The 18037-nt window shown below is 34.8% G+C and overlaps 1 protein-coding gene across 1 annotated transcript in view; it reads left to right on the top strand.

Annotated features, from left to right (window-relative positions):
• Positions 1 to 5584: 5584 nt before the first annotated feature.
• The window catches only part of LOC111987563 (callose synthase 3), a 30197-nt gene continuing 17744 nt past the window's right edge, over positions 5585 to 18037 (top strand). Inside the window, 20 exon segments of the mRNA XM_065771159.1 lie at positions 5585 to 5756; positions 5855 to 5905; positions 5998 to 6262; positions 10871 to 10971; positions 11491 to 11615; positions 11713 to 11806; positions 11909 to 12019; positions 12113 to 12229; positions 12386 to 12478; positions 13259 to 13350; positions 13629 to 13699; positions 13702 to 13754; positions 14327 to 14464; positions 14564 to 14640; positions 14720 to 14810; positions 15573 to 15710; positions 15807 to 15924; positions 17148 to 17482; positions 17652 to 17704; positions 17804 to 17864. Coding sequence (XP_065627231.1) covers positions 6040 to 6262; positions 10871 to 10971; positions 11491 to 11615; positions 11713 to 11806; positions 11909 to 12019; positions 12113 to 12229; positions 12386 to 12478; positions 13259 to 13350; positions 13629 to 13699; positions 13702 to 13754; positions 14327 to 14464; positions 14564 to 14640; positions 14720 to 14810; positions 15573 to 15710; positions 15807 to 15924; positions 17148 to 17482; positions 17652 to 17704; positions 17804 to 17864 — 2091 coding nt within the window. The 5' untranslated portion in view covers positions 5585 to 5756; positions 5855 to 5905; positions 5998 to 6039.

The raw sequence follows: 18037 nt of genomic DNA on the forward strand, positions 1-18037 counted from the left end.
CAAACCTAAGCCACCAAAATCTGCAATTTTTTTTCCTGGTAGACAAATTAAGGAATGTTGTGAATTTTTTTATGGTGATCCTACCTTTATTGTTTTGTATTTGTGTGTGTTTTGATATCTCAGCAAAATTTAACCTAAGATCTAGATTTTCCATCTCAACCAAAGTCTAAAGGTCCGTTTAGTTGGAAGAATGGAAAAGTGGGAGGATAGAAAAAATTTGATTTTCCCTCATGTGTGTTTGGTTGGAGGGATGGAAGAGTGGGAAGGTAGAAAACCTTTTTATTTGGTTGGAGAGAAAAATGGGAGAATGGAAAATGTAGTTTATATAAGTTGAATATTATGTCCTCGTTATATAATAGTGAGAAAGTGAGAGGGGTAGGTGAGTGTAATAAAGTGGGAGTATTTGTGTAAAATGTATTTCTCATCACTTTTCTCTCAAGATCTAGATTTTCCATCTCAACCAAAGTCTAAAGGTCCGTTTAGTTGGAAGAATGGAAAAGTGGGAGGATAGAAAAAATTTGATTTTCCCTCATGTGTGTTTGGTTGGAGGGATGGAAGAGTGGGAAGGTAGAAAACCTTTTTATTTGGTTGGAGAGAAAAATGGGAGAATGGAAAATGTAGTTTATATAAGTTGAATATTATGTCCTCGTTATATAATAGTGAGAAAGTGAGAGGGGTAGGTGAGTGTAATAAAGTGGGAGTATTTGTGTAAAATGTATTTCTCATCACTTTTCTCTCTTCATTTTCCTCCCAATTTGTAGACGTGGGAAAAGGGGCAAATCAGGTTAGGTTGCAGGTCAATCGAGTCGCGGGACGGGTCAAGTTGACCTGTATTTTTCAAACAAGTTTTTTTTTTTTGAAATAGATACAATTTGTCAATTGTTTCTAAATTCCTTAACTGTGACTAGATTCTCACTTGTGATATTGTTATCGCTTACCAATTACCACTAAACACTTGATACCCAAATTTGGTGCAACTCTTGTTCTAGCTTTCTAGAAACTAGTTTTGGTATAATTTTCGACTTGTTTAAAGTAAGAAGAGAAAATGAATGTGGCAAGTAAAAAATAACAAACTATAATGAAGTACATAACATATTAAGTGAAGAATAAAAATTAAATATTTTATAAGAATGATACCTCAATCTCAATCTACTCAACGTTGGTAGACGTGGCAAAACGGGTGGGTCGGGTCAATCGAGTCTCATGTCAAAACGAGTCATTTTTAAACGGGTCAATCGAGTTGCGGGTCAAACAGGCCGGGTCCGAAAATTCTGACCCGTTTTGCCATGTCTACCAATTTGGGAGGATAAAAGAAGTGGGTCCATTAGGGAAAAATTTCTCTCCTATTTTCTGTCTCTCCTATTTTCTTTCATCAACCAAATAGTAGAAATAATATTTTCCACCATATTTTCACCCTCCCTGTTTTCACCCCAACCAAACACACCCCAAGTGTGTTTGCTGGGTAACACTTACATATTTCAGAAGCATTGTTTCCTCCTCTCACGTGAGGGGTAGAGCTCACCCCTCATGTGAGAAAAGAGAGCAATGCTCCCAATTGGAGCATTGCTCCCAATTGTCTAATAGTTTTCCGTGTTTATTGGCCATTGAAGTAAAGCAATATCCATCCTAGGGAGTAATGGTGGAGATGGACCAATTGAACTTGTGATGGGTCCAAGTTATGGCCCGTGGGTATACAGAATAGGTGAAGTTAAAAACTCAAAAAGACCATCCCTTGAAAATACATTCGGAAAGTAGAAAATGGAATAATATTTTTAACACCTTTAGATCTACATACATCTTTAAATAAAGGAAAGAAAAAAAGTGTTGCAGGATAAGTGACAACAATAATAAAGCTATTGTTATCATTGTTATGGTTATCAAAAGCTTTATAACAAAATAAAGCTTAACCCACCACCAAAGGAAGCAGCCTAAGGTAGGAATTCTTTGAATCATTATTTTTGCATGTTTAAGAGTTGTGATTCGAGTCATGGTACTTTAGTTTAAAATGTCGTGCCCACATGGATAGTCCCAAGTAATTTATGTGGTCTCATACCATAAAATTCAAGATTAAGTGAAGCAGGACAATGATATCGCACTGTATGAGCATTTTTTTTTGTTCATAATAAAAATATAATAATAATAATAAAGCTTAACCCAAACAATTTGGTATATATTTAAAAAAAGTTAAGACCATAATATTTTTTACAACTTTTTATTATAATTATGTAAGTAATAATTAATCACTCATAATTTTTTATATTAAAATTATGATAAAAAATTATAAAATAATTTGTGTTCCTAAAATTGCTAGTCCTTATCTACATGGTCAATTGTCTCAAATCACTCCCATGATCTGTTTGGATCATAGGTTTCACTTTTGCTTGAAAATGAGGTATTTCCAACTCATCAGAGAGAGAAAAAGTCCAGTCCTCCCACGTCCTCATTCGTCGTTAGACATCCTATGCAGAAAGTGGACTCATGTTCTGATAACATGTCAGTAGCGATTACCCAATCTGAGTGGGCCCCACGCAACCCACCCCCCACGTCTATACCCAAAAAAGTGGGCTTTAGGACAAAACAAACCGACATTTATCTATTCTCCCTGGGATAATTGTAAACTCCTTTGGTCTAAACTACCCCTTACCTTTTCTTGGAATTACCAAACTGTCCTGTGCTATCTCGGTAAAAGAGCAGTAATAGTAGTAAAAACTTTAATAAAAGCAGCCATTAAAAAAAAAAAAAAAAAAAAAAAAAAACCCAAAAGAGAGTTTGCAAAAAGAAAAAGAAAGAGCACTAACCAATATCCTTTCTCAAGCTGCCAGTTCAAGTACAAACCCTCTTGTTTGAAATATGGGTAATAATATTCTATATCAATAATTAGTCAATAATTTCAGACCGATAACCACAAAAACAAAAAAAAAGAGATAAAAATATATATCATTTCCATATTTTGAAAAAGAATTCACACCAAAGTGAAACAATTAGAGAAAATATTTTAAAAAAAAGAACCAATACCGCAAAATTAAAAGCAAATAGATATTAAAGAGACTGGAAAAAAAAAAAAAAAGAAGAAGAAGTTGTTCGGTAGGAGAATATTACCAATTACCAAAGTCAAGTAGATGAGTGGATTCAGAATGGCTCTAGATCTAGACTCTAGAGTGGCAATAGAAAAGAAGAATGGCCAAGATCTGCTTTCTCTCCCCACTGGCCAAATCTCTTTTTGGCAGCCTCTTCCTCTCTCCACCTAAAAACAAAATATATATAGATACAGGATAAAAAAGAGATGAGAAGAAAGTGCATTTGTTTATATAAAAAATTTGTTAGAGAAGAAAGTGCAGTTATTTTGCGATATAGTTGCATAATAACTGGTCAATCGTGGCTAGTGGAGAAAGTGTGAACTACAAAGAAACTGATGAAAAATATATTTTACAATGAATTTGGTTTACAATTTGTTGTAAAAAGGGAAAAAAAATTTGAGTTTAGTAATTGTATAAGTGGAAAACGTGGTTGGCAAATTAAAAGCAATTTTTTAGGAGAGAAACATGGTAAATCTAATCGGTTAAAAAAAGGGAAAAATTGATTTTGTATATTTAAAAAGTTGAAAACGTTCAATCAAAATAAAAAGTGGAAAGTTATCCAAAAAAAAAAAAAAGTGGAAAACTAACGTGAGAGAGAAATGGAGAAGTGGGAGAAAAAACAGTTTTTTTTTTTTTTAATTTTAATTTAGCTAAAAATTAGGAGTTTTTAAATTACTAATTTTACATATCTAACCCTATAATTTAAGCCTTAGAAACAGATAAATTTGAGGGTATTTTGGATATAAAAAATGAGGAATCCAAACAGGAGAAGCCCCTTAAATAGTAGTATAGATTATGTAAGTAATAATCAATCACTCATAATTTTTTATATTAAAATTATGATAAAAAATTATAAAATAAATTGTGTTCCTAAAATTGCTAGTCCTTATCTACATGGTCAATTGTCTCAAATCACTCCCATGATCTGTTTGGATCATAGGTTTCACTTTTGCTTGAAAATGAGGTATTTCCAACTCATCAGAGAGAGAAAAAGTCCAGTCCTCCCACGTCCTCATTCGTCGTTAAACATCCTATGCAGAAAGTGGACTCATGTTCTGATAACATGTCAGTAGCGATTACCCAATCTGAGTGGGCCCCACGCAACCCACCCCCCACGTCTATACCCAAAAAAGTGGGCTTTAGGACAAAACAAACCGACATTTATCTATTCTCCCTGGGATAATTGTAAACTCCTTTGGTCTAAACTACCCCTTACCTTTTCTTGGAATTACCAAACTGTCCTGTGCTATCTCGGTAAAAGAGCAGTAATAGTAGTAAAAACTTTAATAAAAGCAGCCATTAGGAGTTACCGCACTCAGGTTGTTTTTACTATATTGTCCTTACGGGTGTTTGGTAGTGAGTTAGAGAGGTGGTAATTTGGGTGTTTTGATGAGGTTAGAATCGTCTATTCGGTTTTTTGGAAAAACGGCTCTTTTTTCCCAATTTTTTAGCTTTGTATCTTTATGAATCTTTACCCTTTTTTCAAATTCGAATCGCCGGCCCTAGATGCCCTTGGATTGGTTGGTTTTTTACAATATTACCATTTATATGCGTTACAAACAGGAGGGATTTTTTTTTTTAAATTATTATTATTTTGGAATGCGTGCTAATGGGACCTGATTTGACAGGTTTATTATTCTCATCCCATGACTTAAAGTCTAAAATTACTCAAACTATTTTTATTATTACAATGATTAGGAATTAATTAGAATTCTGAACTTTTGAATATGTACAAAGGCAATGCCTCTTTCTCATGTATTAAGGCAAACTTTGTCATTTGTCAGGAGGATTTTCCTTTTCAAACCTTAGAAGTTTTGTACTTTGATGTAAATGTTCATTTGTTGTGAATGATAATCTTGTTTTTCTTTTAAAAAAATGGCTCAAAATTATTTCATTTTAAGAAATGTTAACATATGCTGGACACTAGTTTAATAACTATTTTTAAAAACATTTTATGAAAAATGATAAAACAATTTAATTTTTCTCACAATTTTTTTTTTTATATTTTTCATGAAAATAGTGTTAAAAACTTTCATGATATAATTTATTAATAATTATTCTAAAAATACCCATTAATATGACCTTGTAACTTTTACAAAGTTTAAAATATATGCAAGTGCAACTCATATTTTTAAACCACATGAATATATTGAGTTATTGACTAATGAACCAAAAAAAAATGTTATTTTTTATAAATTCTCCTCAATCTTAGGTTGGTTTTTTATATCTAAAAACTTCACACATACCCAAAATTCATGTATCAATAAATGCAAATTGAATAATTTAATTTCAATGCATCTATTAAAAAAAATAAAATAAAGGTTACGCATTTGATTAGTTACAGAGTCCCGTGGCAGTCTTGTGATTTCCAAGAACATTCAGCCTATTTTGTATACGGCGCCACTCCATCGCCCACGCAGAAGCGACCCCACTAAAATTAAACAACAGTATCTCATTCTCTCCACCTCACTCACATTAGTTTCACGCTTCACTCAAAATACCAACAATAGTAACTTTCCCAAAAAGCCTTCTGTCTCACTCTCTCTGCTTCTCTCATTAAGCTTTTCCTTCCTCACTAAGTTGCTTAAACTTGCAGCTGTCTCTCTGTCTCTCTCTCTCTCTCACACACTCCTCATTCACTCTCTCTCTCTCTAGGGTTTCTCCTTCAACCACTCATCTGTAAGCTCTTCTTTCTTCAAGCATTTTTTTCTACATTGTTGTTGTTTAGCTTTCTCAGCTTCATCACCTTTTCGCCGATTCTCTTTGTGCTGTTGCAGATGTGAGATTCAGAAGCTTAGCCATCGCTCTCTCTCTCTCTCAACCATCTGGTAAGCAGAGAAGCAGTTTCTCTTCGCACTGTTTTTGTTTGCTTTGATTGAAGAAGCTTCACTGTTTTTAGATTTGTGCTTTTGTGTAAAAGGTGTTTGGATTCTGAGATTCTGGTCGGATTTGGCCGGAGAACATGGCGTCGTCTTCGTCGGCGTCGACTTCGGCGAGAGCCGGAGGAGGCTCCGATCAACCTTCGCAGCCGCAGCAGAGGAGGATTATGCGGACGCAGACTGCCGGAAACCTTGGGGAAACGATCTTCGACAGTGAGGTTGTGCCGTCTTCGCTTCAAGAAATCGCTCCGATTCTTCGTGTTGCCAATGAAGTCGAAAAGAGCAACCCTAGAGTTGCTTATCTCTGTAAGTTACAAGCTCCATTGCTCTTAGAATGGTAAAAAAGCTACGGTTTTTGTTCACAGTATAATATTCTGTGTTGAGTGGTTGTGAACCTTGTGGTACCTGCTCTGCATGTTGTGTTGTGTAATGAATTTGAGCTAGAGCTTAAGTCATTAGTGGCTATACCATACTATCTTATTCAAAGTAGACAATATGGTAAATAACACTTTCTTCCTAATAAATTGACAAGTGTGGTTGAGTTAAAAGTTTGAGTTTTCTGTGCATCTAAATTTATGTGTGTGTGTATCTAAATTGTGCACTATCTTAAGCCATAAGTACAATAGATGTGAAACAATTTAAAGTTCAACTAGTGAGGGTTTTTCTCTAAATGTGGAAATGCGTTTAAAGGAAAGGCCTACTAATGACTAACTCATCTTCAGAGTTTGTTGTTATATTGCAGAAATTTTGGTGTCAAATTGAAGATGCTCGTTTTCCCCAATATTGTGTTATGCTATCTAATCGAATATGCCATTGCTTTTTTTAATTTGTGAAACTTTAACATGTTGATGAGTTAAGGTGTATTGGTTGAACACGTGTTGAATTTTTTTCTCTGTGTAGAGATTGGTACATTGATCTGAATATATAGACATGGTTACAATGAACTTGGATAGAGTTCGTATAGCTACCAAATTCCAAAGTGTTTGTTAACAAGCTAAAAGTTAGGCCCTATAAATGAGGGAGAAGACATCTAGATTTGAAATTAAAAAATCTCTATAGATGGGTGTCTCTAATAACATGAATGACTTCTCCACTAAGTTGGTGTTTCTAGAAATTTATCACACAAAAGCAAATAATTTCCACTTTTTGGCAGTGACAAGTCATTAGTCTATAATTATAAATGGGGGCTTGGGGGTTTGGAAAATGGCCACTTTTAATTTAGTTCTGTTGGGTAAAAGGCTATGGATTAATGGATGTATGGCATGGAAGGAGATCATCTTTGGAGATGGGCCGCTGGTTGAAATACAGGGAAGATTGAAGTCAATCGTCAAAGAGGATTGTAAGATCATATGGCTATGGGTGGTGCCATCGGTTGTAGAAGACCTATTATTTGGATGGAGGAATTGGTTTGGGAGTACTATTCAGAAGTTTGGAATTTTACTCTGTTATGTTTGATGTTGATAGTGTGAAAAGGATGGAATAGCTGTATTTTTGAGGATCGAGAGATCTCTTGATCAGCTCAACTCCTTGTTGATTTGTACCTTGTTTTGATTGGTCTCGCCCTTGGGGTTTTACCCATTGTATTCCATTTTTTGAGTTCCAAGACTTGATTTTTTTTTTTGGAAAATAGTTTGTGTTCAACTTTGTGAACATGAAGTAATTTTCTATTTTAATAAAATATTATTACTTATAAAAAAAGATCATATGGCTGTAATATTTAACGAAGCATTTGGGTGGGGTGGGAGACAGTGAGGGGCTTGTTAGCTGCATTCATTATGTGGTGAGGTTTTGGCATGCATTGGGTGTGGGAATCAACCTATAAAAGTTGCATTTCCTGGATTTTTCTCAATCGCAGTAAACAAAGATGCTTCTATTTGTTCCAGTGTGGAGATGTTGAATGATGGGGACACGATCTTGGAATATTTGCTTTGTATGGGCTTTTAAGTGATTAGGAATTGAAATGTATGGAATAATTAATTGATACTTTGTATTCCAAGGGTAGATGGTCCTAATTGTTTGAGTTGTAGGTTGACCAACAATGGTCAATTGGATGTTTGTTCTATGGTAGTCAAAGGTGAGTCGGGTGCTCACCTAGGCACCCAGGCAAGGCGAGGCAAGGTGCCACTAAGGTGCCTCTAACGCTCTAAGGTGACTGCCTAAAAACATGAAAAATACACTAAGGCGAGCCACTCAGTGTGTATTTTGTTAAGCTTGTTGTAAAACGAATTGTTAAATTATTAATTTACAGAAGTTTGTTATAAAACCTATCGTTAAATTAATTAATTTATAAGAGCTTGTTTAAAACCTATTGTTAGATTAATTAATTAATAATAAGATTGTTATGAAACCTATTGTTAGAATAATTAATAGAGCCTAATTTGTTTTAAGCCTTTTTTAAAATCAGTTAATAGACCTAATTTCTTTATAAAAAACATGTCAAAAGCTCTTTATTATAATAGTTCAATACATTTTATATATATATATATATGTATGTATGTATGTATGTATATGAATTTGGCACCTTACTTTAATTGGGCTAGCGCCTTTTTGTTGCCTTACATCTTAGGTGATACAAGGCCTTGGCGCCCTAAGGTCACCTTTGACTACCTTGTTTGTTCCTGTTATGAGGTTCCAAGAGGCTCTACTGGAGTGTGTTTTCCTTGGAAGAATGTTTAATTTTGTTTGAATATATTAGGATTTGCCCATAAATAAGTAGACCATAATTTTGGAGAATACCATGGGCTATTGTGGTTTAAAGGTTTTAGGGTTGTCGTACTAGGCCTAATATATATACCCAATATTGGGTTTGTTATAATAGAACATATGATAAAGGAAAGATTTAGCTGGCCTACGCTTCCATCAGCTTTGTTTTCTTATGCTCTCTAGCTTTCTCTCACCACATTAGTTTATCTTCTTTCTATATCAACTTGGTATTAGAATTTCAATTTCCGTTCCTCATCAGCCTTCATAGTCTCTGTCAACTTTAGAGCCTACAACCAAGATCTAGATCCATGGGGATTTCATCTTTGCCTAGGCTAGTTACATATGTATATTATCCTCCCCGAATTGTTATTTCAGTGTTGCACATGCCCTTGATCACCTTCTCAGTCTCAATCCTGCAATTCCTTGTAGCTTCATGCACTGATTCTTTTTTTAAATACACCATCCACGTATCTTATCTTTGCTTAGAGTCCTCACAAGCTAGTGCGCCTTAGCTACTATAGGTCCTTGTTCCACACAGTTTACGTGTTAACAGACATGCCTACTTGTGCTCTTGTGATAGAGCTCATTCCGTTGTCATATCAAGTCTTTGTATTCATGCATCTTCTCTGTGTTTTTCTTTGCCTATGCAGCATACCAATGCTCTTTGAGATCGTTTTTGCACAACCTTGGCTATATAGTCTCTCTGTGCATCATGTGCTTCACAGACTTCTTCCTCTTCAACAATGATCTTTTTGGGCATTTCTTTCTTATACCTAGATCATTTGATGGGCAGTGAATACTATCCTTCCAAATTCAAGTTTTTTTCAAGCCTTCGCCTTGTGTTTGGGGAGATGTTAGAATATATACAGATATTCACATAAATAAGTAGACCATGGTTTGGTAGAATACCATTACTGTGGGCTATTGTGGTTTTAGGGTTAATAGTAAAGATGTAACCGCTTAGGCTTTCCACTGCGGACCTTGGCCATTAGGCTGAACCACATTAGTTTTCTTACTTTCACTTTTGCTCTCTCTAGATTTTTCTTTCTACATCATTTGTGATGTGTGTGATGTGTGTGATGTGTTTGTTTGTTTGTTTTTTTTTTTTTTCTTCTCTATTTTAACTGGTTTAATAAAGCTCCTTTTTGTGTGGACATCTGTGTGGGATAAAGTTTGGGTAAAATGCTATAATACCCTCTTGAACGTTGGGCCAAAATCAAACTAACCCTTTGTTATTCTAATTTGAAATCTTTAATCCCTAAAAACTTAGATAAATGACCAAATTGGTCCCTTTGATAGATTTGCATCCATCACTTGAAGTGCATGTGATATCATTCTAATAAATAATTATTTTAAAATCAAAATGTAATAAAATTTTTTATTTTAAGTTTTTAAAATTTTATTTTTTATAATTCTATTTTACTCAGAAATTAGAAATTTCAAAATTTGAACAATGGATGCTAGTTTAATTTCAAATCTGCATTGGTGGACTGGTGTTGCGCGTGTATATTAAATGGTGAGAATGTAGTTCACCTTTATTTTGGGCATCCTAGTGTAGCTAGGGAGTTCTGTTCTTGATTTTAGACTATTTTTGAGGTCTATTAGGTGATGCCAAAGACCATGGCAGAGCTGTTCTTTGAAAATCTAGTTTGGAAATCATGGTAATTATCTAGTGTGGATATTGCCCCTTATGTTTAATGTGGACACTTTGGAGTGAGGAATAATTGCACTTTTAGTTATGTGATGAAGAATTCAGTTAGAGAGATGAAATATTTGTTTGTGGGGGATCTTTGTTTGAGTGGTCTTGTTGCATGGGAATTAATGGTAATGCATTCACTTGTAGATTTTATAGATTCTCTTATCTTAAATTATAAATTCTTTGAACTATTCTTTAGAATAATTTTGTGTAGGCGCACCCTATGTGCATAAATGTATTATTTATGTACCTGTATTAGTTATCAAAATAGTAGTAATCATCATAATAAGTGTATATTTTCTCAATCAAAGTATTATTTATTTAAAAATAATAATTATTGTTGTTATTATTTTTTCATCATTATTGTTTTTGACATGTTCGCTAATCTTGTTTGAGATGTAGTTGTCATCATCATCATCATTATTATTACTTTCTTGAGTCATATTTCTTTTTCAATTTTCATTATGCATTCCAGTAGCCTGACATTTAGCTCATCTGTTATGGCTTTGATGTAGGCCGATTTTATGCCTTTGAGAAAGCTCATAGGTTGGATCCCACTTCTAGCGGACGTGGTGTTCGCCAATTTAAAACTGCTCTCCTTCAGCGTCTTGAAAGGGTAAGCATTATTATGTTCTTATCAAATGCATGCCAAGATTTGTTTTTGGGGTGCATAGAATGAGAATTAAGCACTCATTTGTAGAAGTAAGACAGTAATGCTTGTATGGATTTTGGTGCCCTTTTAAAAATATATTAGAGATTTAAATCAAGTACAAGCTTTTATCTAGACGTTCTGAATGCTTTGCAGCTATCATAATTAAAGAAGCTATATATATATACATGATAACCAGTTTGAGGGTTTCCTACAGAGGGGGGGGGGTTGTGAAGTGGCTTTTCATTTTGATCCGAAACGGTGACAGCACTTTTATGACTAGAAGGCAATACAACTGTACCAGAATTAGCTTATAGTAGGCTCAGATAGACCTTGCTATTTGATTCTTTTGTTGGATTTTATAACAGCCTTCAGTAAGATTTATGGCTGCTTATATCTATTTTGTTGTGTGTGTGTGTGGGGTTTCTGGTTAGCTTAAACCATGTAAGCTTTGTCTATTTCTTAATCGTTTTCTAACTCTTTCAGGAGAATGATCCAACGTTAATGGGAAGGGTAAAAAAAAGTGATGCACGTGAAATGCAGAGTTTTTATCAGCATTACTATAAAAAATACATCCAGGCTTTGCAAAATGCTGCTGATAAAGCTGATCGGTGAGTTCTATGGAAGATATTCGATCTTTAGGTGGTATGCTTGGAAATTGCTTCTGTCAACACTGTCCTTGATTGCCAACTTTCTGTTTTTTTCCAGTGCACAGCTTACAAAGGCATACCAAACTGCTAATGTTCTCTTTGAAGTTTTGAAGGCTGTGAATATGACACAATCTATGGAACTTGATCGTGAGGTAAAACTATGTTACACTTCTTGAACTGTGATATATAAAGCTGTTGTTTTATGGTGGATGTTGCACATATGCCTGATATTATTATGTTTGACATTTGATAAGATTTTGGACGTTCAAGATAAAGTTGCTGAAAAGACAGAGTATTATGTTCCTTACAATATTCTCCCTCTTGATCCTGATAGTGCAAATCAGGCAATTATGAGATATCCTGAGGTACTTTTGCAATTTTCATACTTTTTGGTATCCTTCAGTACAATGAATTTTTTCTGTACTATGAAATATTGCTTTCATCATCTTGATTTGCAGATCCAAGCTGCTGTTTTGGCTCTACGTAACACTAGAGGCCTACCTTGGCCAAATGACTACCAGAAGAAGAAAGACGAAGACATTCTGGATTGGCTTCAGGCAATGTTTGGGTTTCAGGTGATAAAAGTAACTGGAACTGTATCCTTATTTTTCCAGCGCAGTTGGGTCGGGCATGATATATTTTAGAAATAAGCTTCTTTAAATGATTAAATGCTGTATTTATAATCTTAACCCATGTTTTCATGTTCGTGGATTATGTTAATAAATATGCAGAAGCATAATGTTTCAAATCAAAGGGAGCACCTGGTCTTATTGCTTGCAAATGTGCACATACGACAGTTTCCAAAGCCTGATCAACAACCCAAGGTTTGTCCTCAATCAAAGATTTAGTCTCAGTGGATACAGTCTTGTTTCTTAATTTGCTTTCGCCTACTTCTGTTTCTTATTTCCTATCCACTACAGAACAATGATTTGTACTATGTGGTAATACATGCTATTTGTTTTAACTCAACATTTAATGCGAAGTTACTGGATTGTACTTTTGGGAGGACTTGTTCACTTTTGGTTATGTTTACATAGGAGCAATTCCACCTGCACCACGTCCATCATCATTGCACCAAAGCAGCCCCTTGTGAATATTACCAATAACCTTCTTTACCACAGCCTCCACCACTCCTACTTTCAGCATTGATGGTACCAAGTTGGGGATGCTGCACCAATCATTTAGGTTTTCCAGGACCGATTACAAACATTACCAATGAGCTTCTTTGCTACAGCTTATTGACACCAGGCTCAGGACACTGCACCAATCCTTTAGGTGTTCCAGCAATTACAATGCGGCTACATTTGCGCCCCCCCCCCCCCCCCAGCCTCTCTCTTCCTGTTTTGTACAGATAGTAGCTAATAAAAAAAAAAAAAGTTACGGACCTTGCAGAAGTACTTTTACATTTTCCTGAGAATGATAACTTATTATTATTAGGAAACTTATATATACGATTCTATTCTTGAAATATGCTGACACCAAGTTGTTAAAAATAGGAACAGTATCTTCGGTCTGCACAGGTGAAAAGTATAAAAATAATATTTCTAGACTTAGAAGTTCCTCTTTTATTTGCTCATAACATACTTGTGCATTTTTTTATTTAGTTGGATGAGCGTGCATTGACAGAAGTAATGAAGAAACTTTTCAAGAACTACAAAAAATGGTGCAAGTACTTGGGTCGCAAAAGTAGCCTTTGGTAAGCCTTCTCATATTGATATCATCGACTACGATAGTAGCTGTTCACTTACTGATAGATGAGGCTTATCCAGAAAAAAGAAAAAATGTGGCGGCTTATGTTCTAAATTTATATACCTGTTTGTATCTTTTATGCTAGTTTGTATCTCAAGAAGTGCTTGTTCTGCAGCTTGTGTAGTATTTTATACTCTTTTTTGGTTGGGCAGGATTCAAGTGAAGTAATAAGCTTCAGTTTCAACTTTTATCATATTTATTGCTTTAAATTGTCTAAAATTGCAGGCTACCAACAATACAGCAAGAAGTGCAACAGCGTAAACTACTGTACATGGGTCTCTATCTGCTTATATGGGGGAAGCTGCAAATTTAAGATTCATGCCAGAATGCCTTTGCTATATTTATCATCATGTATGTTTCAGATGGTTAATTCTGGACTACCTACTATTGTGCGCACCCCCCCCCCCCCCCAAAAAAAAAAAAAAAAAAAAAAACAACACACACACACTCCCACCAATTCCATCCCCATGAAGTTTTAACATTTTGATTTGTTTGAGTCTTTGTGTTCATCATTGTGAACATGAAGCAATTCTCCTTATATAAAGCTTAATCATTTAAAAAAAAAAATCCCATCCCCAAGCAGCTTGTTGAAATTTAAAGATTGAGCTTTATCAGTTAACTCTGTGCCAATGAGTTAGTGCTTATAGTGTTAAGACAGTAAAACTTTTGTTCTAAATTGGCATCTTTTCATCATTTATGAGTTGTAACATGGAAACTTTGAGCCACTTACTGCAGCTTTTTGTTGTGTTGTTCCTTTTCTTTTATTGAACAAAAATACAATAATGTGAAACATTTGTTAGCTATGATTTAGTTTCAATGCTTTTGGCCTCTTACAATTAGTTAGACAAAACCAACTCTATGCTTTCATGGACATAATCTGCCTTAATGATCTAATTGGTACTTATTTGTTTTGCTATTTTTAGATGGCTTTTGAATTGTATGGCATGCTAGCTGGGAATGTCAGTCCCATGACAGGAGAGAACGTAAAGCCAGCCTACGGAGGTGAAAAAGAGGCATTTCTGACAAAAGTTGTAACTCCAATATATAAAGTGATTGCTAAGGTGCAGTGAGACTTGTTTCCGTTCTGGGAGCCCAATAAATTTGAGTGTTTTTCATTTTGGTTGTATCTGGTCATCTTTTGTGATTTCTTTGCTTTGCAGGAAGCTGAGAGAAGCAAAAAGGGGAGATCAAAACATTCACAATGGAGGAACTACGATGACATAAATGAATACTTCTGGTAATTTCCATTTACTTGTTATGATTTATTTCTTTGTTACCTATATTATATCATGACTAATTGTCTTATATAACCATAGGTCTGTTGATTGTTTCCGTTTGGGCTGGCCAATGCGTGCAGATGCTGATTTTTTTTGTTTGTCCACTGGACAGAATCACCAGAACAATGGGGTAAGCAGTTATGGTTATTTTCTTTTCTTCTTTTATTTTTTTTTCCATTCTTTTTTTAAAGTTTGGCCATTGTTGTCCTCCAAGGCTCTGACCATTCCAAGAGAAATAAAATAAAATAAAATATGTTTATTGGGGATAGTCTTATTTCTATATATCAAGTTGATATAATGTAAAATTACTAAATTTATCTGGGAGAATTTTCGCAACTTGGAGCTTGTTTGGATATCCCAATATTGATCATTAGCAGACAGTTGTTATCTTCCCCCGCCCCTCAGTGAAAAGGAAAAAAAAAAGTGTTTGTTTTCTAATTTTCAATATTCCTCAGGCTGGTATGATTTTAAAAGTAAAATTATGAAAACCAACACTTAATCTTTTTGAATCATACAAGCTAGTGTTTATGCAATGTGTATCACATTCATTATTTTTTGAAAAGTAACAATGGTGAAGTAATGATGATTTGTGGGTTAATATCTATTTCTGTTGCATAAATGCCAACCTCTGTGAGTGTAGAATTTTTATAGAGCAAGTTTGGGCCTTTGTGGGATGGCAAGTGCCTTCCACCAAAAGCAATACCGCATAGGTTTGAGTCTGACCTTTCCAAAAAAATTTAGAGGTAAGACTGCCTATAAATCACTTTTGCAGACCCCATAAATGTGGGAATTTTGTTCACTGAGTATATTTGTGATCATAGCTTCTGATTGTCTTATCTATGAGAAAGTAAAGCATACTGCTGTTTGACTAGAAAGATATTTACTTCCTCAGCAGAGCCAAAACCAGGAAAGCAAGCAAGATAGTAGAGATAGATGGGTGGGAAAAGTTAATTTTGTTGAGATAAGGTCATTTTGGCATATTTTCAGAAGCTTCGACCGTATGTGGAGCTTTTTCATTTTATGCTTACAGGTACCAATTTTTGTGTCACAATACTTTTTCTGTCAAATTATTCTTTTATATCTTCAATTATATGAAATAGTTTTGAAGTTGGTCCATTTTTATCAGGCTATGATCATTGTTGCTTGGAATGGCACGGGGGAACCAACTGCAGTCTTTAGTTCTGATGTATTCAAGAAAGTATTGAGTGTCTTTATAACTGCCGCAATTTTGAAGCTAGGGCAAGGTGGGTAACTCCTAGTTCCAAACAGTATAAGCTAGATTTACATGGTCAAAGCATTTAAATACAAAATTATGTAAAACTTCAACATCTTCTGCTTTTCATCCTCTTTCTATCAAAGTACATTCATTTTTGCCTGTGATAGCTATTGACCATTAATATGATTTATGGTGACTTATGGTATGCCTGTTGGTTGTAACTTTCAATCATTAAGCTATGAAGGGGCTGTTCAAGAGGTATGAAGTTAAATGCTCAAGAGTTGCTATAGCCACAAACTATTTTACAACATTATTGATGTGACAAATTCTTACTAGTAACATCGCTTTTTTACTTACTAATAATCACTCACCACATCTGTAATTTGTAAAATAGTTTGTGGCTTTAACATTTTCCAATACTCAATATCTGTGTGCAAGTAAAAATTTGAAGGATTAACAGTCAAGTAGTCAGCAGCTTTCTTTTGCTAGTAAATATTTTGAGCTCTCAATTAGAAAGTAGTACAAACCAAACTACACATATTTGGATCTGTATTTTTGGTGGCTCATTTGGAATTGTAAGAATATTGAGTCCATTCAATTCTATCTTGTAGTTGGTAAATCATTGAACCAATTTGAGACAGGGTGCAGCACTGGCCAACAAAGGGGTTCCTGTGCACCTGTATACTTGGGTGATTCTCTTTTCTGATTTATATAATCTTAGTACTTATCAAGAAAAAAAAAAAAAAACTAAGACAATCAAGCTAAAGCTTTGCTTGAGACGAAATGAGTAGAGACTTATCCCTAAGATAAGCAAGGCCAGTTAGCTCTAGCTCAAAGTTTAGGGACTCAACATTTTTGTTCACAAAAAGTGATTTCCAACTAGTTTTGGATTTTGTTCTCTTTAATCAGGGATAGACAGATAAACTATCCTCGTGTTTAGTTACTTTTGTTGGGAATGTCCAGAGTATACATTCAACATTGCAAGTCTGGACGGAAAGTTCAACTGCTGTCATACATCCAGTTCGGTAACTGTTGCTTGAGGATGTCTATTAAGCTATTATAAAATATGCAACTAGAATCTTTTACTCATGGATATTGAGTTGTTGGCTAAATTTTTTTTATGTTTTGAGTCGTTAAAAGAAATCTAATTTTTGCAGCATGTGGCCAGAATATTATTACTTTCAGAAATGCTCCTGTTCCTTGTACCAAGTTGTAACTGTTACTTCATCATTTCACTTTTGGCTTGTGCAGCTGTCCTTGATGTAATTCTTGGTTGGAAAGCACAGCGGAGTATGTCATTCCATGTTAAACTAAGATACATCTTCAAAGTGGTTTCAGCTGCTGCCTGGGTGATAGTTCTGCCAGTTACGTATGCTTACACTTGGGAGAATCCTCCTGGATTTGCTCAGACTATCAAAAGTTGGTTCGGAAATAACTCAAGTTCACCCTCATTGTTTATTTTGGCTGTCATTATGTATCTGTCACCAAATATGCTGGCTGCAATATTGTTTCTCTTCCCCTTCATTCGTCGGTTCCTTGAGAGGTCAAATTATAAGATTGTGATGCTCATGATGTGGTGGTCACAGGTGTGCAGCATTGCCCTTTCCTTCTTCTTCTTCTTCTATTTATTATAATTTGGTATGATCAAGCTCTTTTTTGGAGGTGTTCAAACTGAAACAAAAGTAGTTCTTACTTTTTGTTTGTCTGCTTGTATATATGATGGTTCATTTGTATGTATGCCTTGTATGTTTGCAGCCTCGGCTCTATGTTGGGAGGGGAATGCATGAGAGCACATTTTCTCTTTTCAAGTAAGAAACAAGTGTTCATTGGATGGGTGGAATAGTTGCTTTAAATATTTTAGTGATTCACAGTGTCTGATATCTGATGTATCTTTTTAAAACTTACAGGTACACAATGTTTTGGGTTCTTCTCATAGTGACAAAGTTGGCATTTAGTTACTATATAGAGGTACTTTTTACATGTGGAAACTCTAGTTGCTTTTATGTGCCATTACTGAGTAAATTAATATAAACTACAAAAAAATAATGGCATGAACAAACTAATGCAAAGACCAGAAGGACAATAGATTGGGATGTGACAAAGCTGTAATTTGTGTAAAGCCTTCTTTTTGTTTGTTAATA

This window comes from Quercus suber, unplaced genomic scaffold (genome assembly GCF_002906115.3).
Source record: "Quercus suber isolate HL8 unplaced genomic scaffold, Cork oak 2.0 scaffold_40, whole genome shotgun sequence".
Taxonomy (NCBI): domain Eukaryota; kingdom Viridiplantae; phylum Streptophyta; class Magnoliopsida; order Fagales; family Fagaceae; genus Quercus; species Quercus suber.